Below are 20,676 nucleotides of genomic sequence, written 5' to 3'. Positions count from 1 at the left end.
TTTAAATTTTATGGGTTAACTTTGTTTCGTTTTCTGGTTAAATAACAGTCCAAAAGTATATGGAAAAAAGTTTGTGGACACCTGACCATATGATTTGTATGTGCTTTTTCAACATCCCGTTTCACATTAAACCCCATTTGCTCTAATAATTGGGACATTTGGAGCATTTTGTAGATGCTCTTATGGAGAGACACATTTAAAACTGAGCATTTGAGGGTTATAGGCATTGTTCAGGGGTTTAGCATTGACAGCTTGGTGATGCTGGGATTTAAAATTGTAACCTTCCAATTAAAAGTCCAATGGCTTGGCTTCCACCAGGTTTTTGGAGTGTGCTTGTGAAGATTTGGGGAGATTTCTGGAGATTCCTTCACCCACAAGGGTGTTAGTAAAGTCAGTAAGTTATGTAGGTAAGAAGGCCTGGGGTGCAGTCAGCAATTCATGATGGGTTGAGGGTCAAAGCTCTATAGCAGAAGATCTTCCACTCCAATTAATGGGAAGCATACCTTCATAGAGCAATTTGATTGTCATGCTGGAACAGGTTTTGGGTCTTCAAGTTCAAGTGAAGGGAAAATTTCATGCCCTCAAATATAATTACAATTGTGTGCCTCCGACTTTGGGGTAACAGTTTTGGGAAGAATCCAGGAGCCACATATGGCTACAAATATCAGATGTCCAAATACTTTTGTTTATACAGTGTAAGTAGGAGTAGAATTGAAATTTAGGACGACCTCTGCTTTAATGGCAAACTTAAATTAAGCCGTTTTTGAGTGCTGTCACCTTCACAGATACGTGTCTCTTCGTTCAAGAAATATCCCGCAGGGCATTCACACTGGAAACTGCCAAAAGTGTTGACACAGTTGCCCCCCTGACAAAGACCAGGCAACTCCTGGCATTCGTCTATGTCTGCTCAGAAGGAGAGAAAAAGGGAATTATTAATGTATCAGAGTGGAGACAGTCGAGCCATTAGCAGTCTAGAGTCACCGCCTCGGCAAGGGTACTGCAGACATACACACACACACAAATAATACAGCAAGGACTCTCAGAGCAAACACTGATACACACACACACACACACACACACACACACACACTCGCTTACCTTCAAGGATGACTGTAATAGGGTTGGGTCTGAAGCCTTCTCCTCCAGGACACAATGTTTTGTATTCAGCTGCATAGAGAGAATTTGATAAAGATTTCAAACACACACACACACACACACACACACACACACACACACACACACACACACACACACACCATATGACTTTCTAAACTACTTTTTTCAATGCAGGAAATTGCAATGTAAAATTTATTTCATTGTTTTTTTTATTGTTGAGCTAATTTATTAGTTGCTCAGGATTTCCTGATTCCACAACTCCAACTGACTGTAGAAAAGATGTTACTTCTCATCACACACCCCAGTGCTCATGATATTTCGTGCTCTCCGGTGTTTGTATTGTTTTAATGATTTGTAATAACTAAAGGTCGACAGATTAATTCGGTTTTGCTGCTTAATCGGCAAAAAAAAAACATACATATAGTTTTTCCGGGTTGCGTCCGTTGCTGGAGCGGCTGAGAAGGTCCGCTTTTATTATAAGAGCGACCTCTAGGGGTGAATCACTGATGCCACGTGCTGTTTGCACAGAGAGCACTATATTTATTAGTTATAATTCATAATTTATTAATAATATAATTATATTTATTGATATAATCAATATCTTCATATTTATTTCATTTAGCACATTTTCAGGATTCAGTACTGTTTTTTTTATTTTTTATTTCTGTAAACAAGGAATGTTGTGTGTTTTTTTAAATCCAGTATCTAAAAAACTCGATCGATTAATCAGTTATTGGCAAGTACGACCCAACCTAGCTGTCGGTCGACCGCTAATAATAACACTCTTAGCGTCACTCAAATGAGGATGAGTTCTCCTTTTAAGTCTGGTTCCTCTCAAGGTTTCTTCCTCATACTTTAGGTTTGCCCATCGGGGATTAATAACCATACATTTAAATAGAAGTAAATTGTGTTCTATAATTCTTACATTCTATACATTTTTTGGTTGGCAATGATTTGTGATAAAAATGCAGCTGAAACGACGTACTGGAGTTGATTGGAGGACAGAGTTCGCACGGGTTCCCCCAAGCGCCGCCCAGAGAGCAGCAACAGGAAGCTCGGGACACGCCCACACCGATCTCAGCACTGCACGAAATGCCTCCATCACCCCGGTCCAGTGTGTCCAGGAAACAGTTACCCACCCGTGTGTCTAAAAAAACCAAAACACAAATTGGCATAAAAAAAACATGCACACGCCTTTATTTCCAGGTCGCCCCAATAATTACGTGTAGATTCTTTTAAATAGCTCATTTTTATGCCTTTTTTTAGAACTATTGTCATTCACAATAAAGTGTATGGAAGAAATAATAAATAAATAAAAAAGCAGGTAATTGTAGGTGTCTCATATCATGGGCTGATCAAATCGTCTGACATTGCGGTTCTATAAGGGGAAGGATTACGCTAATGTTGAAGAGAATATGCTTCTTTGATTATAAAGAAATTGAATTGGCACAAACTCACAAACACCCACACAGACACAACTACAACTATAGAACCTCCTAATGTCTGTCAAGCTGCTCTAAAACTATGTCCATTAAAAGTGCTTTACAAATAAAACGGCATTGAATTGAACAGTGCATATTGTATGTTATTTATAAAGGGTGCCATTAATTTCAGGTTCCCTTGCAGCAAAAAAGCTATTGAATAAATGACATATACATATTAAAAACACATGTAGATCGATTTGTTAATATTTAAATATTGTTAATTATAATTAAATGTGTATTTAAATTCATTATTGGATGAAATTTTATTTATTTAAATTTTACATTTTTGAGCGTGTGCCCCTATAGGTCGTGGGTAGGGGGGCACAATTATAAAGGTGTAGCAAGGCGAGGCTGTGCATACCATCATTGACCACAAAACACAAGACTCCTTTATGCTCCCAAGCTAAACTTATTTGTTTTTCTTTACTAATTGTTCAAAAAAAATATAACGATTTACTTTATGTTCATCTCTTCTCATGTCTCTTTTACGCCTCGACGACGTAATATCGCCGGCAACCCTGGTAGTGGTTCGACTCAGTGATGCGACTGACTGACTGACTCTTACCCACACATCCCACTCCTGTGGGGTTGAGCTCGAAGTCTGGAGGGCAGTTACACATGTAGCTTCCTGGCATGTTCACACACAGGCCATTAATGCAGTTCACCGGATCAGCACACTCGTTCACATCTGAGAAAGAGAGAGAAAGAGAGATGCGTGTTGGCGAGTATGGTGTGTAGGCAATACGTATTTCACTCGAGCGTTTCAACACTTACGAACAGCACAAATGCAACACCGATAAAACAAAAATCAATGTATTGTTTTGGCATAAAAGTTAACAAAGTCATACATCAATCAAAAAAAGTGTGCATCGGATGCATTTGGCATCGTTTTTAACATATTTGCATCAATAAAAAACTATTTATTTATATAGAATGATATAATTATCAGTAGATGCGCTATACTTTTAATATTTAGAAAGTGACCAATCATTTGTGACCAATATTTTCCATGTAGAGCTACGTGAATATGATGCATCACAACAGACACAGAACCGAAAAAAAAAGAACGTCTGGTTTTATTTAATCTTTTTTTTTTTTTTGCACTACAAAGGCCTGTTTGTGAAGGCAGAAGGCACTTAGGTAAATTGATGATTTGCTGTCTGTCTGAATCAAAGAAATAAAAGCGAACTATCTGTACCCTATTGAATTGCAGAGCATCCTATTTTTTCCATTGCATTGCAGTAAAACGCATTGTGTTGAATCAAATCATCATATTCGTACATCGCGTTGTACATACACAGAATGAAGGTATGTGTATTGCACTCCACAGGGACTTTACTATTCAGGGTTTTATCCTGCAATACTTCCTCTCACCTGTGCAGTTTCCTCCACTGCGGTCCAGTTCATATCCATCATCGCACACACAGCGGAACATCCCCGGCAGATTCTGGCATGTTCCAAACACGCAGATATTCTGGAAGTTGCATTCGTCGATGTCTGTGTGTATACAAAATAGAATGAGTGTCTTGAACATACATATAATTACATATGTGTGTGTGTATGTGTGTGTCTATACCTTGGCAGGTCTTGCTGTCCTCAGTAGGAGTGAAGCCCATCTCACACTCGCACCGGTAGCCTCCAGGGGTGTTTAGACACTGGCCGTTCTCACACAGGTTCACGTTATCAGCGCACTCATCCGTATCTGAGAGACATAAGCAGAGCGGGTGAGCTTTTACACGTCTCCGTGTGGAGTTTCAATGCGTTTTTCGCTAATGAGGGAAGAATCCTCTATAGTTGTTGTAACAAAAGTTATAACAGGAACTTGAATGGTAAGATTTAAGATTGAGATTCCTGCAAATGTTTTTCGGAGGAAGATTTGAAAACGGCATTTTCGTCCACACTTTCGTTTTCAAGCGTTTCCCAAAAGTTGCTCATCCACACTGAAAAGTCAGAAAACGCTTACGTCCGTGTACCGCACATGAGCAAAACATAAACGCATTTCAGAAGGCAGACTCTTTGAAATGTCACAGCAACAACTAAAAAATATTCTAAAGCCTCCAGTCCACACTGCGAAGCAAAAACTGCGTTTTTAAATTGATCCACTTTGGACAGTGTTTTCAAAAAGGTATATTTCGGTTTCCTGCCCCACACTCCACATTCTTAACGGCCCTCTGCCGGAGACATATTTTGAAAATTGTATTCAAATTTTCTTTTTTACTTACTGTATATCATATCTGTATTTGATAGTAAAGGTTGGCTTTCGAACTAAAATGTTGTCTTAGTTATTGCTGGAACTATCGGCTATCGGAAAAAATCCATATCGATAGTTTTTCCAGCTTCCGGTCCGCTGTCATTACGAGAGCGGCCTCTAGAGGCGAATCACTGACACTGCATGCTGTTAGTTTTTACACGTGATACTGCATTGCTGCACGGAGAACACTATATTTATAATTTATTAATTATATAATTTGATTTATCAATGAGTATATTCAGATTTATTTCCTTGAGCACGTTTTCATGTTTTAGCATCGTAATTTGTTATTTTTGTAACAAAGTTCAGTACTATTATATATGGAGTGTTTTTTTTTTTTTTTTAATACAGGTTCTAATTGAGATACTAAACTGGATAAGGGCGGCTGCCAAATGCAGTAAATGTAAATGTAGCTGGTAACTTTCGTTCTGTAGCCTGTTCAGACTAATGGTGTATTTGTGAGTGAGTGGAGGTAAAGAGGTGCTGAGGTCCTGCACCTCCTACACGCCCTGCCTGTAGTCCACTCAGCATTATTAGGCTGAAAAGTTCTCTCTGTATTGTAGATCTGACAGATTTCTAAATGCAATTCGACTTAATGGTTTTCCATTAGTGGATAATGACTGCAGTGGTTCATGGAAACAATTAGAAACAGTAAGAGATGGTGGGTTTTTTAGCCGTTGGCATTGTGTGATGGATGTTTCCTGTACCTGAGCAGGAGAAACCATCTCCATTAAAACCCTCCTTGCAGGCGCAGCGGTACGAGCCGGGAGTGTTGACACACTCGGCGTTGGGGTTGCAGCTGTGGTCTTCGGTCGAACACTCATCCAGATCTGCCACACACACACACACACACACACACACACACACACACACACACACACACACACACACACACACACACAGAGAAAAAGGGTTAGAGTTTCTTACAGAAAAGCTAGCGAGGAAATGGGCCTGAGAAATGTTTTTTTTTTGAGAATGTTGTTTTTTTGGTTTGAATGTGTGTGCGTGTGTCTCTTACCGACACATTTGATTCCGTCTCCTACCCAGCCGTCCCTGCAACGGCATTTAAAGCTGCCGGGGACGTTGACACAGGCGGCGTGCATGTCGCAGTTATGAGCACCGACCTCACACTCGTTGACGTCTAGACAGATGCAACGAAACAGAATAATAAAGAAAATGTAGGGGGAAAAATAGTGCAAACACATGTAAACACACACACACACACACACACACACACACACACACACACATACCTGTACAGCCTGTAGAGCCTTTCTTCACAAAGTATCCCACCTGGCAGTGACAGATGAAAGAGCCTTTGGTGTTCTCGCATTCTCCGTGCAGACAGATGTTGGGGTTCAGGTCACACTCGTTGACATCTTAAGAGACAAACACACATGAGTACAAGAAAATGAGGGGGGGACAAAGTGATGTGTGTGTGTGTGTGTGTGTGTGTGTGTGTGTGTGTGTCGTGTTTTCTCACCCACGCAGGAGCGCATGTCCATGGAGGCCATAAAGCCATCGAAGCAGAGGCAGCGATACTCTCCTGGGATGTTGGTGCACTGACCACCGTCACAGATATCCGGCGTGTCCTCACACTCATCAATGTCTAAAAATACATAAAAAATGACAGGTCAGGTGTGTGTGTGTGTGTGTGTGTGTGTGTGTGTGTGTGTGTTTGTGTGTGCAATTACCAGCGCAGGTCCTGAGGTCAGGCATCAGGGCGTATCCTTCACTGCAACTGCACTCGTAGCTGCCCTCTGAGTTTGTACAGTGTGTATCACAGCCTCCGTTCATGATTGTGCACTCATCAATATCTAGCAAAGAACGCAAACATCGTCAGCAACACACTCCCTGTATGTGTGTGTGTGTGGGTGTCGTGTGTGTATTGTTGGAATGCAATCTGTATCCACCCGTCACTCACCCACACAGCCCTGGCGGTCCGGCGTGGCCTGGTAGCCGGTGTTACATGAGCACTGGAAGGAGCCGATCATGTTCACGCACTTGCCGTTCCTGCACAGGGTGTCACTCAACTCGCACTCGTTCACATCTGGAGGAGGAAAAGAGGACAGAATTTGGCTTCAGAAAAAACGGAGGAAAAAAATGACTTGTCCTTTCTTGAATAAATGAATCAGCTTAAGGGGTAATGGCAAAATTTAACTGGTCAGAAAAAAAAAGGAGGAATTCTTTCTCGCTGGAATCAACAATGAGACAGCACCACTGAGGATTAAGGGCCTTGCTTAAGGGCCCAACAGCAGCAGCTTGAAGCTCCAACCTTATGATAAGTAACCTAGAGCCTTAAGCACTTAACCACCCTTGTGTTCAGGTTGCATCAGATAATTTACATTTATTACATTTGGTAGATGCCCTCATACAGAGCAACTTACCCCAAGAGTGGCAGCTTGTTAATACCAGGGGCTTGAACTCCCAACCTTCCAATCAGTAACCCTGAGCCTTAACCACTAAGCTACAACCTTCCCATCTAAGCAGTTGAGGTTTAAGGGCCTTGCTCAAGAGCCCCAAAGAGTGGCAGCTTGGCGATACCTTAAAATCAGTAACACAGAGCCTTAAACCCTGGTCTACCACTATCACAACTGAGCAGTTGAGTTAATCTTGCTCAAGTCCCAGCAGTAGCAGTAGCCTCCCATGCTGGTGTGGATTTTTCTCCTAGAACCCCAAACCATTAAGTGCTTGTCCCCTCACTCAATACATTACCAACATGCAAAAACATTATAAGGAGAATGAACTGTGAGTGGTGTAAAGTGGTGCAGTCTGTTTTTACCTTCACAGGCAGAGCCCTCGGGGCTGAGCTGGTGCCCTCGGGGGCATTCACACTCGTAGCTGCCCTCTGTGTTCAGACACGTCCCGCCGCGGCACAGCAGAGGATCGCGTTCGCATTCGTCGATGTCTGAAAGAGATGAAAAAGTGTGGATGAGGAACGGTATATAGATTCGCAGCAAAACTTGCATATAATATAAAGTGAAATGGGCATGTGTATGTGTGTGAGTGTGTTTGTGTGTGTGTGTGTGTGTGTGTGTGTGTGTGTGTGTGAGTGTGTGTGTGTGTGTCTCATACTCACCCATGCAGTTCTTCATCATCATAAAGCCGCTTTCGTAGCCATCGAAGCACTCGCACTCAAAGCTGCCCGGTGTGTTCACACACGAACCCTGACCGCACAGATCCGGAGAGATCGCACACTCATCAATATCTAAGAAAGAAAAGAAAAATAGTGGGATTGGGGCATCAAAAGGAAGAAACATCTGTCTGTTTGAAACTTGTAAATACTTCTGGCAGGTCAGCATAAGGAAAACGGAAAGAAAAAACTAAAGGTGTGTGTGTGTGTTCCAACCTGTGCAGTTCCTCTGCTCCATGGTGGGAGCAAACCCATTGTTACAGCGACACTTGAAACTGCCGATTGTATTCCGGCACGTTCCGTGAGTACACAGGCCCTTAAACACTTTGCACTCGTTCACATCTACAGAAAGAGAGAGAATGATAGAGAGAAAGAAGCAGAAAAAGTCGAGTTACACTACTATAACATCCACAAGCTGCCTGATTGAGTTTCTTAAAAATACTAATTATTCATTTGATCATATTAGAAGTTGATTGTTATCATACTTTGTAACAGGCGACCACAGTTTGAGCATTTCAAACTAATTCTTCTTGCTTCCTTTAGGGGTCGCCACAGCAGATCACCAGTCACTGTATCACCCTCTACATCTGCCCTCTTTCAAACCAACCCAGCTGCATGTATTCCCTCAGCACATGCATTTACCTCTTCCTTGGCCTTCCTCTTTTCCTGCCGCCTCCATCCACAGCCTATTTCTACCTATATACCCCATGTCCCTCCTCTGCACATGACCAAACCGTCTCAATCAGGCCTCTCTCACCTCGTCTCCAAAACGTCCTACATGTGCTGTCCCTCTAATAAACTTGTTTCTGATCCTGTCCTGATTTTTTGTTAAAATTTGTTTCAAACCCCTTGCCATTGGTTATAATGAAGCAGTAGAGAGGTTTTGCAATGAGCGTTCGCTTTAAAAACCTTTTGGAAGAATGGTGATAGTGTAACTGAAAGGGAATTTCGGCGTCATGATTGTGTCTTGTCTGCTGAAAAGGAGGTCCCCAGGTGGTGTTAAACGGCTTGTGCACCAGAGAACATCGAGGCCGTTTAAGGAATGTTACATCATGAGTGTTCCTTCGAAATGACGCACCCATGAGCAGATGGGACACGATCGTGGCGTCCACCGGTAATGACGCCAACGGAACCAATGGAACGAGTTTGCACTGGTCCCAAACAATCGCTGACGCCCTCAGGGTCACCAACTCCTAGTTCTAAATGGCGAGATATTGCAGACCAGATTGTAATACCTTTGTAGAAGGGTTTTCCTGTGATGATGTCTCCTCTGTTGGCGAAGCCTGGGCCTCGAGGGCAGACGCTCTTGTACTCTGTGGTGCCAGGTTTAGGGCAGGCCTCACAGTCTGCACCCCAGGCTTCACCCACCGAGCAGCAGCACATGTCCAAGCGGTAGCGGCCCGGTAACGGCTCGCCGCATTCGTCCTCATCCCACTTCAGGTAACACTGTTCACTGCGGATATCTAAACACACACACAACCGGATCCCAGTCAGTTTCATGTCGATTTCATTTTTTGTCATTGAAAAAACCCTGAAAAAATAAAAACCGCTGTTCTCACCGATGCAGGTGCGTCCGCCCTCATCAAGGGTGAGCCCCTCAGTGCACTCGCACCGGTACGAGCCATGCGTGTTGATGCAGCGTCCGTTAGTGCACACACCAGGGAAGACCTCGCACTCATTAATATCTGGAGAGAGAGAGAGTCATTCAATGGCAAAGGTGGAAAGAGTATATAAATATTCTACTCAAGTAAAAGCAACAAGTAGCATTCGGGGAGAAAACAGCAAAAAGCGAGGAGAAAATTGGGAGTTTGGAAATTTGGGATCATTTCAAAGTAAAACATAAATAAGTGTTTTGAAATTGATTTTTACATTTTGATTTATATATAATGCGTTCAACAAGCAGATAGAGCAGGTAGTGGAGCACGTTTTTAAAGCTGGCTGGATGTATTGCTGGATTTAGTGCGTGGAAGATTTCAAAAAGCTTTCCGGAGACAAGAAAAACCACCTCTCCGATACTGTGCGAGATTTAATAAATAAATAAATACATGAGTAAAAATAATGAGTTTCAATAAACGAATATGCACAGTATAATTACAACTGTATTCGTAGTTTGATGTCATTTGGCTATTCTTATATAAAGAAAAAGTAAGTATCCGATTACTCGATTAATCGATGGAATAATTGCTAGAATAATAATATATATATATATATATATATATATATATATATATATATATATATATATATATATATATATATATATAATTTTATAGTATATTTATAATAGATATAATATATGTTATAGTATATTTATAATATATTTTAACTTATTAATTTTAGAATGAGGGCTTTATAGTCTCCTGTTATAAAGTGATTTATGATAATGAGAGTAATCACAAATACAGATGCAGAATTCAGACAGTTAGCGCACGCATTGCACAACTTTCGATTCGACGGCATTTCGATTTCAGTTCTTTCTGTATCACTTCCGTCTGTCTCCATCGTTCTTTCTTGTGAGTTTAGAGCATTTGTTCTCCGTCCATCACTCAGTGCAGTAGTTTCATTAACATATATGTTCTAAAGTGTAGTTAAATACAATATTTTAAACAAAACACACTTAAGTAAAATTTAAATTTTCAAGATTTTCAAGATATCATACCTTCACACACAAGGCCCTTCCTCCGAGTGAGACCACGAGGGCAGTGAGGGTCTGCAGAAGGAGACAGAATAGTTATTGTCAATAGTTTTTTGTTCCATGTCAGGATCGAATGTTAGCGCTAAAATTTAACATATAACTTACGCAATGATGAAAAAAAAGTATGTTCAATAGTAAATGCAAATGTAATATCAATGTCCCAGTTTTTTTGTTACTGTTTAGAACAAAAGAGAGAAGTGATATAAACAAAAGTATTGGGACACCTGATTTTTCTACAATGCCCCTATGCTCAAAGCCAGCTCCATGAAGATATGATTGAAGGTCTGACCTCAGCCCTGTTGAACATCTTTTAGGTTGAATGTAAATGCTGACTGCACCCCAGGCCTCCTCACCTCAACATCAGTACCTGACGTTACTAACACCCTTGAGGCTAAATTAATCTTCACAAATCTCATGAATCTTCACAAATCTTATGAATCTTCACAAATCTCATAAAGATCTAGTGGAACATCTTCCCAGATGAGTGGATGTTATTCTAACAGCAAATGGGGACCAAATATGGAATGGAATTTTCACAAAGCACATACCGATCTTATGCTCAGGTGTCCACAAACCTTTTCCCGTATACTGTGTGTGTGTGTGTGTGTGTGTGTGTGTGTGTGTGTGTGTATGCACGCTTGTACTCACTTGCTTCGCATATTTCACACGGACTTCCCCATGCCGATCCCAGAGTGGAACAGCACTCTGATTTGAGCGTGGCTCCGTTGATGTTCACCTCACAGTGGCCATCTTGAGCATGCAGCCAGCAAGTTCCTTTCATACTCTCTGGATGACGAACGGAATGAAACGAGAATGTGTGTGAGAGTGTGTGTGAGTGTATGTATACAGTACGTGACTGTCTCATTCACACTCTCTGTCTAATCAAATAATAGAAATAGTCTATAAATTATAATTATTTAACATTTAACTGATTATATGGCGACCAAACAGAGATTTATTTATTTTTTGTTCATTTTCCATTTCCACAACTGGATGAGATTAAAAAAAATATATATAACATACTCTTTTATTTATTCATATATTAAAATAGTGTAATTGGTAGGTATTGGTAGAATAAGAGAAATAAAACACTTATTCGGGTCTCCTAAGTTGAGACCACCGCCTTGTCATGGATTTATCTTCCCTTATTCCTTACCTATAACCTAAAAACTTAATACAACATAATCATAATCATTCTGCATTTAAGGCATTAAATGCAGATGCCATTATCCAGAGCATCTTAGACTTATCTCATTCATACAAATGAGCCGCTATGGGGTTGAGGGCCTTGCTTAGGGGCCCAAGAATGGTTCCTGGTTTTGGCTTGTATTTGATCTTTGGATCCAAAATCCAATACCTTAACAACTGAGCTGCAAACAGATTGGCAAGATTTCCAAAAAATTCCTCAGCATTTAAAATTGCATGTAAAAGATGTTTCAGACAGATGTTCTTACCCACGCAGATAGTATTGGAGTCCAGCCTGCTGCCGTGAGAACACTCGCAGGTGAAGGAGCCGGCCACGTTCCGGCAGATTCCGTTGATGCAGGGGCTTGACTCGCACTCGTTAATGTCTGGAAGGCAGAATAACGGTCATTTGTGTTTATCTGTCTTGATGAAGCAAACAAGGAAAAAAGTGTAGAACCTGAAACATACCCAAAGATTCAGGGTGGGGCTGCGAAAATGCACATGCATGTTCCTTTAGTTTCTATGCGAAAAACTCTGCCATTTAAAGGTGTAAAGATGTACTTTGACCAGACTAATATATACAGATGTTCCACTTTATTTTCATTGAAAAATCCTCCCTTAGCATAAAGAACATCTTAACACACATTCGGCATTCAGACACTTCGTTTCTCCAAACACTTCGCTGAAATACTTCCTCTTATAAAACTTGCCAAAGGTGTTTTTTTTGTAGTTCAGAGATTTCTTTACGATGCAGTTCACCCAAGTGCAGTTCAGTAGAATTTAGTTGCCAGTGACTGGGCAGGTTGTTCCATGATAGATATCACTCCAGACGACTGTTTGCTCTCTACATAACGCTTACAGAGTTCAGACGCTCATTGTCTTGTTGTATGGCGAAGTCGGTTCCAATGAGCCGCAGTCCAGACGGAACTGCACATTGTAATGAATGGTTGCCATGTTGGTTCAGGATTCCTTTCACTTCAGGATTCATTTCCCTGCTTCAAAACAACCCCAAACCATTAATCTTCCACCTCCATGTGCAACTGTGGGGGTGAGGCAGTTCGATTACGTGTTCTCTCGTGTTCTCCGTCTTACACAATTTCTTCTGTTAGAGCCCATAACATTTTTAACTCATCCACAAATTCATTGTTGATTTCTTGAATGATTTTTGGATTTTTAGCGAGTTTGTTGCATAAAAACAAAAGGAACATGCATGTGTCCCAAAATCCAAAAAAGACCAGGTGTTTCCACACTCTTGTGTATTTGTCAATTGGAAGTCATCATCCTATAGTATAACACGATTATACACTCGTTTTAAGTTTATTATAAAATCATATCAAATACTTTTTGCTCGTTCCTGCAAAAAGAAATGCTGGAGATAATCTACAGGATTTGTTGTTTATATTTAGCATTTGTTTTCTTGTTATTGATATATTGTGGGCACTTTGGGCTGGGAAATTTCCTGATAGGATACTGATGTCATTGGCTAAATGTCATTTATTTTGGAGATCTCGTATCTCAGAAGTTTCGCCCATACCTTCTAGCGCTCTACCAGAAGCATTTCAATGAGCCAGGAACACTGTCACATCCTGCAAGCTCTATGACAGCCACGTCACACCATGCATTTTATTATAATGATCTTCAATAAACTAGATTACTGCTGTGACCGTCCTCCTCGAATCAGACTGCTCTTGCATTAATAGAGGTGAGACACCAATGCATTATCATAAAAAAGATGCTCTCTGATGCTCTCAGTGACGATTGAAACAGTTCAAATGGAGCACCAATGGAATCAAATCCACCTTGAAGAGACATTTTGAACCAAGTTAGAGATACAGTTGTGCTGTGAAAGTCACCTTCACACGTCTCCGAGTCTTGTTTGAAGACGAAACCTTTGGGGCAGGAGCAGGCATAGCTACCAGGCGTGTTCCTACACTGGCCGTTATCACACAGCAGCCGGTTCACCAGACACTCGTCCACATCTGGAAAGTGCAGAAATCCACCCATGAATATCAATGAGCATAAAACAAAACAACATAAAACCTTGGAAAGAAATAAGGGGTGTGGTCTGATAGTACTAACAAAAAGGAGTATTCCAAGATATGTGTGTGAGCAGATATTATGTCATAAAACTTGTAAAATTGATAAAGAGCCTGAAAACCCCTGAACCCTGACAATCTAAATGTGAATTTCCAAATAGTCTGGGTTTTATTTAAATGTGTTCATAATTATTATCTGTCACTTTCCACTTATCCATTTCCAGACATCCCAATCCCTATCTCCTGATCCAGACTCTGATAACTGGTCATAAAATGTTTCCCTCCAAAAAAAACTGATAAAAATACAGAGACGGAATCAAACGGTTGTTACCTCCTGTGTTGAAAGGAAAAGAAGCTTTTTTTCACTTGTATGAGGTGGTATTGAAAAGTTTGGAGACTAGTTTGTAACACGCCAACAGGTGGCAGCACAAGGCTGCACGCACAGTCACAGGGAGCACCAAGTTAATGTGCCAGCACGTCCTGTGTACATCTGGAGATGTGCAAAGGTGCTATTCTGACCACTTGCGCACCCAGTAACTCTCCTCACGCGAGTTTTTCGCCCGAACACAACATGATCTCAGTTCCGCACCCACCCTACCGTTGCACGTTAAACTTTGCCTTCTTCCGAGACGAAGATCCAGCTCAAAGGTCGCCATTTGGACACCGCTGCGGAGATCCAGCGCGAATCACAGAAAAGAAGACTTACGGTAAATATTCCAGAAGTGGCAGGAACACTGAGAGAGAGCTGTATTGTGGTGCAAGTGGACTATTTTGAAGGTGACAGCGTGTAAACGTGGATAAAGTTCTTTCTTGTAAACATGGATAGTCTTGAAACCTTCTGATACCACCTCATACTTTACAGAAGAGTAAAATTCTTGCTTCCATAACCGGGCAATTTTAGGAAGATGTGGTCAGAGTGCAAATTCAGCCATGATACAGTGCCCTTGGAGCACAGAAAGTTAAAGGGCCTTGCTAAAGGGCCCAAAAGGGGAGATACTGGGTCTTTAACCAAACGATCAGTAACCCAAAGCTTTAAGCAATGAGCTACCAGGAGTATGAACACCTACAAATATATGTTCCTATTGCAAATGATGAGTTACAGTATATCCCAGAGGTCCTGTAGCTGTGATCAGATGTGTAAGTGTATTTAGACGTGTTCAGGCGTGTTCAGGCGTGATCACTAACCCACGCAGTTCTTGCCACTGGAGTCGGCCTCCCATCCGAAGTCGCAGATGCAGCGGTAGCTCCCACGCAGGTTCTCACAAACCCCGTTTTTGCAGATGTCTGGGTTCAAACCGCACTCGTTGATGTCTGAAAGGGAACAGATGTGGACGAGAAAAATCAAGTTCCTGTGACACTGCAATCATTCATTCACATTCACTGAAGTGTGACATGGTGTTTTCTGAATATGCTGATCTTGTTTTTATTCTGTTTTCAGACCTGTTCTCTCAGGCTTACTCAATTTTATATATACAGTATATAAAATAATTTTTTTTAACTAAAAGAAAACGATTTTCCCACCTCGTCCGTCTATGGTCATGCCGATGCCGCTGCTGCACAGAGCCTGGAACTCAGCTGGGGAGAACAGAGGCTGAATTTATTACACACATCAGCTCAAATCTAAAATATATATTCATTTACACTTTTATAAATAAGTGAAATTTTTTTTGCAGTTTTACTTCTGACTTATTATCCGAAAACGTTTCTATTTTAACACATCGATCTGATTTTTTTACCCGAGTTGCGAGCGGGACAAGGCTGACACGGTTGGCCGAACCCGTGCTCAGGACTGGCGCAGCAACACTCCGACTTGGTCACGGCACCGGGGAACGGCCGCGAGCACGAGCCCATCTTGATGGCGCCGTAGCAGGTGGTACGCATGTGTGTGTCCACACAAACGCGGCCGTCCAAGTCGATGGCCAGGCCGGGCGGGCACTCGCAGCGGAAGGAACCCTCTGAGTTCAGACAGCGGCCATTCATGCAGATACCCGCCGTCTGGCACTCGTCGATATCTGGGAGATTAAAATGGAGAAGTTCATTAGGCACGTTCTTCTTCTTCAGAGTGTTTTGGCTCATGCTGTGGTATAACTGTCATTCAGAGAGAATGATCTGTCATATACAATAAAAATAAACATTTTCTAAACTTTCTTTCTGACCTTCTCCCATCAGGCATCTATCAGGTGACTCTCGTTTACGCAAAGAAAAGAAAAGTAAGATGCATTGATGAGTTATGGGCCTTGCTCAGGGGCCCAAAGCATGGCAGCTTGGCAATAAGAGCCTTAACCGCTGACTTACAACTTCCTCTAACGTTAAATGATTAATTTAGATCAGTTGTTGAACTAGATCCCAGGCTTAATCTCTGCTCACCGACACAGTAGCGTCCGTTCGGAGCCAGGGTGAAGCCCGGTTTACAGATACACTTGAAGCTGCCGTCCTCGTTGATGCACATGCCGTTTAGACACATGTTCGTGGTTGCACATTCGTCGTGATCTGCAAAAGAGCATTGTAAATAACAAGACGATAATCAAATAACTATAAAGGCGTGATTATACAGGATGTCCTGAGAGTGTGAGGAGTTCGGAGCCTCACCGATGCAGTTCTTCCCATCAGGACTGATCTCAAAGCCTGCGTTGCAGATGCACTGGAAGCTTCCTTCTGTGTTCACGCAGCGGCCGTTACGACACATGATTCCGTTTACGATACACTCGTCAATATCTGAAACGAGAAGATTCGGGTTTTTTGGCTTATTAAGTCCAGTGGTTTGTAAATGAGGTGTTGGGAAATTCTTTACACACGACTGCTTGTTAGAACTCATACCGATGCAGGCCTGCTTGGTGGGTGTGCCCTGGTACCCCTCGTGGCACTTGCAGTGGTACGAACCCGGGGTGTTAATACAGTCTCCATTCACACAGGGGTTACTGCTGCACTCGTCCACATCTACCAGAGAAAAAGGAGGAGAAAATTATAAATGACATAATATAAGAGGCCTACAGATGGCAGCAGAGGAGAAGAAAGGAGAAGAAAGGAGAAGAGAAGAGAAGAGAAGAGAAGAGAAGAGAAGAGAAGAGAAGAGAAGAGAAGAGAAGAGAAGGTTAAATGGATTGAAAGCTATGAAGTTGCACAATGCGAGTATAAAAGTTGACATTTAAAACTTTAATATAAGTATAAATTGAGATCTTTGCTCTATGCGACACTTCCACTGTACTTGTTGGTGTTTGTGTAATGATTCGTGTGTTACCTGTGCACTTGGCAGGTCCCTCCTGACTGTAGCCCATGTTACACTCGCAGCGGTAGCTATTAGGGGTGGGGATGCAGCGGCCGTTCAGACACAGATTGGGGAAATATTTACACACATCGATGGTGGTGCTTACGTTTTGAGGCAGGACTGGAAACGACAGGACAGAGTGGTCAGTCCCAGACTGTGCTTTTAATTATATAAATAATAATAAACGCTGCACACAAAACACAATGCAACATTACCTATAACTGTTTGGTCAGTCTTGGTCCAGTCTCTTCCATTCCCGTTACCGTTACCGTTGCCGTTGCCGTGCCCATTCTGTCCAGGAAACTTGTGACCATTAAACACGTGAACAGGCTCCCGGCCGGTTGTAAAGGGAATTCCCTCGATGCACAGCCTTCGGTATTCATCTAAAGGGATAAAAGAGAAGGTTTATGCTGTGGAACCTGTGTTGGCTCAACCTGCTACTTCTGTTCAATAGCCAGCATCCTGCTTCTGGAGTTCTTCATGTATCCAAAAATGTCTTTCAACTTTATTTCTATCCAACAAAATCTGGTGTATATGTAATTTTTTTTTCTTTTCCAGAAGAAATTGCTGAAATCTTTTGGCTGCATTGCTCTAATGTCAGAAAATTGGATCCAAATGCTCAAGTGTAATGATTATAGTGTGGAATATGTATTATATATATAAAGTATTTATTAAAAAACGTATTTAAAGTATAATAATATATTTAAAATAATAATAATAATAATAATAATAATAATGTCGAAATATAAAGAATTTACACAGAAATGCTTAAAAAAAGCATTTATTATTATTATCATTATTATTAATAATAAAGATAATAATAATGTCAATTTAATAGAGAGATGAAGAAAATATCTTTTGAGGAAAGGAACCAGACTCAAAACAGAACCTCATCCTCATCTGGGTAACACCTAATATTCATGCATTATGGCTTCATCATTGTTGAGGCTATTAATTGTTGACTGCTGGACAGAGTGCACATCATTATACCCTAATTGTAGCCATAAACCATTGCAGAAAACTATATTAAATACTCAATTGTCATGGCTCTCCATGGTAATCTAATATATATTTTGCAATATAATGATTGGCATGAGGTAACTTGTAATTGATCGCAGCGTAATCGCACATTTGTATCTGTTCGAAATGTACAAAAATGTTTTGTAATACTCTAATCCACATGGGTATGGACAAGTATAGATGCTTTACGCAAATGTGTTTACTATTAGTGCAACCATCCACAACATAGGGTATAAAAACAAAATATTCTTGTAAATATTTGAAAGTAATTATGGTGTTTTAAATGACAAATCATCAGGACACCAATTTAAACTTTTTGCTATGTTTCCACACGGACGCTTTTAATTGCCGGATGTGTTCATCGCGGCGGATTTTGGTGCTCGATTTGAGACTTGCATCAGTAAAACAAATGTTTAGTGATTAAAAAAGATATATTTTAGTAAAGAAAGGATTTCGTGAATAAATGTGTGTTGTGTTGAAGGTATAATTTTCACCTCTTTTATATTTATTTATTTGTATTTGTAATACATTTGTTAAACAGAAATGTGCACTACATTACTGTGCGCGTATATAGACACATACACACACACACACACACACACACACACACACACACACACACACACACACACACACACACATATGTAGTATACAAAGGTTAGTATAATGTATCCAGCTTTAATTTATTTAAATTTCCCTCCCTTTATTTAAGCCAGGAAATGCATTCCTTATCCACACAAGTAAAATTCAGTGACAAGAGTTTGCATGTGAATAAGTAGAGTGTGTCTATGAATAAGTCTATTAGCATAAACAGAACTGCTGGCCTTGGATGGTGAGCATATGTGTATTCTGTTAGATGGAAAAGCATGAAGGCCATGGACAGAGATGAACCAAAAGGAAATGAGGCCAATCTCAGGCTTTGGCAAACATTCAGCCTGTACATTCTTTGGCTCACACATGCACTCTCACAAGCTCGGAGCAGGAGAGATGGCTAGCACTTGGGTGGAAAAAGGAAGTGTTTAAAAAGTCTGAGAACAGTTTGTGAGTCTCTGCCGTTGTCACTCTAATGAAGTGTCCCTCCAGTGCATTTACACTACCCACACTGGTTTGGATCTGTCACTCATTCGGGATTTGTGTGTGTGTTTACACTCGGGGGAGTTTCCTTTTTAAGAGTGTGTTTCACTGTGTGATTTTGTGTGCGGAACTGTACACTATACACCCCAGATGAGGATGGGTTCGCTTTTTAGTCTCAAAGTTTCTTCCTCATACCATCACAGGGAGTTTTTCTTAACTTGAAGATTAATTTATACATTTAAATTGATATCGTATCTCTGTAAATCTGCTTTGGGACAATGTCCATTACTCACGCACTACACAATTACAATTAAATTAAAGTTTAGTGAACTCACCGGATCCACGGACAGGACACATCTCTGGGATGTGACCCATGGCCCAGCAGCGGCCCGTATCACAGCAGCACTGCATCTTGGTATACTGGCCCGTCATTTCCATGGCACAGCGCCCGTTAGCCAAAGAGCCGAAACACATCCCCAGTCTCTGATCTGAAAGAGAAAGATCCGAATGAAAACGGCGGCTTTATTTGTCTCATGTACATTACAGCACAGTGGAGTGCTTTTCTTCACTGGAGTACAGAGGGTTAAGGGCTTTGCTCAGAAGTCCCAAGATTGGCAGCTTGGCACATCTCGGGCTTGAACCCCCAAAATTCTGAGCAGCAACAGAGAGACTGTGTTATGATTGTTATAATGTTTATTTGCAATATTCTTGTGTAGTATGTTTCTTTACTATATTTGTCCGGGCCATAAATTAGTTCTTAGCTATAGTTTATTTTAAAAGGATGAAAGATTAAAAAAAAAGACGTTTCTCCTTCCAAACATATGGTGTGATGTAGGTTGAGGTGGCCAGGTCCCACAAAATCCCCTAGTCAGCTGTCATACTATGTTGGAAGCAACATAGCTTCCAAATATTAAAAAAATACATATATTATGAACTAATTAGCCAATACAAACATCTTTTCTTTGGTAAGGATGCCAAACTAGCTCAGCTAGTATGCTACAATAAAGAAAAAAAGTGGTTTGCTTTGACTGAGAATAAATAAAATCAAACAGCGCTGTGGAAAGAGAAGAAAGAAATACCAAACCTAGAAACCAGACAGAGAAGCGCATATGCAATACGGTTCATCTATTGCCAAACACACTCATTTTCACACTCTTTTCTGAAACTGATGAGTCATGTCCAGCTTTCGAATTTTGAGCTCCTTGCCTTGAGGATGAACTCACAGATTTCCAAGTACTTGCGTCTCTCTCCTGTGAGTTTTCTCAGGAAGTCAGGTTCATGTGTGCCCTGCTCATGGCCAGCTTCCAGGAAGCCCCTTTATGAGGCTGGAGATGTCAAGAGGGGGCCGGAAAATCGACACGGATTTGAAAGCATACCAAAAATGGTTCTGTGACTGTAAGCTCCCCCTTGTCAAGGT

The 20,676-nt window shown here is 41.1% G+C and overlaps 1 protein-coding gene across 1 annotated transcript in view; it reads right to left on the bottom strand.

Annotated features, from left to right (window-relative positions):
• The window catches only part of fbn2b (fibrillin 2b), an 89,852-nt gene that overhangs the window by 25,158 nt on the left and 44,018 nt on the right, over nt 1-20,676 (bottom strand). Inside the window, exons 10-39 of the mRNA XM_046857615.1 lie at nt 19,595-19,747; nt 17,381-17,548; nt 17,139-17,285; nt 16,718-16,837; nt 16,490-16,615; nt 16,268-16,390; nt 15,637-15,912; nt 15,422-15,475; nt 15,086-15,211; nt 13,718-13,843; nt 12,134-12,250; nt 11,328-11,465; nt 10,644-10,694; nt 9,544-9,669; nt 9,220-9,447; nt 8,201-8,326; nt 7,931-8,059; nt 7,634-7,759; nt 6,776-6,901; nt 6,546-6,668; nt 6,335-6,460; nt 6,105-6,230; nt 5,870-5,992; nt 5,559-5,681; nt 4,177-4,302; nt 3,975-4,097; nt 3,166-3,288; nt 2,102-2,263; nt 1,099-1,167; nt 778-903 (exon numbers count right to left, since the gene is read on the bottom strand). Of these exons, the coding sequence (XP_046713571.1) occupies nt 778-903; nt 1,099-1,167; nt 2,102-2,263; nt 3,166-3,288; nt 3,975-4,097; nt 4,177-4,302; nt 5,559-5,681; nt 5,870-5,992; nt 6,105-6,230; nt 6,335-6,460; nt 6,546-6,668; nt 6,776-6,901; nt 7,634-7,759; nt 7,931-8,059; nt 8,201-8,326; nt 9,220-9,447; nt 9,544-9,669; nt 10,644-10,694; nt 11,328-11,465; nt 12,134-12,250; nt 13,718-13,843; nt 15,086-15,211; nt 15,422-15,475; nt 15,637-15,912; nt 16,268-16,390; nt 16,490-16,615; nt 16,718-16,837; nt 17,139-17,285; nt 17,381-17,548; nt 19,595-19,747 (3,936 nt within the window). The remainder of the gene's footprint in view (nt 1-777; nt 904-1,098; nt 1,168-2,101; nt 2,264-3,165; nt 3,289-3,974; nt 4,098-4,176; nt 4,303-5,558; nt 5,682-5,869; nt 5,993-6,104; nt 6,231-6,334; nt 6,461-6,545; nt 6,669-6,775; nt 6,902-7,633; nt 7,760-7,930; nt 8,060-8,200; nt 8,327-9,219; nt 9,448-9,543; nt 9,670-10,643; nt 10,695-11,327; nt 11,466-12,133; nt 12,251-13,717; nt 13,844-15,085; nt 15,212-15,421; nt 15,476-15,636; nt 15,913-16,267; nt 16,391-16,489; nt 16,616-16,717; nt 16,838-17,138; nt 17,286-17,380; nt 17,549-19,594; nt 19,748-20,676) is intronic.

The sequence above is a fragment of the Silurus meridionalis genome, chromosome 9, assembly GCF_014805685.1.
Source record: "Silurus meridionalis isolate SWU-2019-XX chromosome 9, ASM1480568v1, whole genome shotgun sequence".
NCBI classification, from domain to species: Eukaryota; Metazoa; Chordata; class Actinopteri; order Siluriformes; family Siluridae; genus Silurus; species Silurus meridionalis.
Note: the sequence above shows the minus strand (reverse complement) of the source record. Positions and strands in the feature narration are given on the sequence as shown.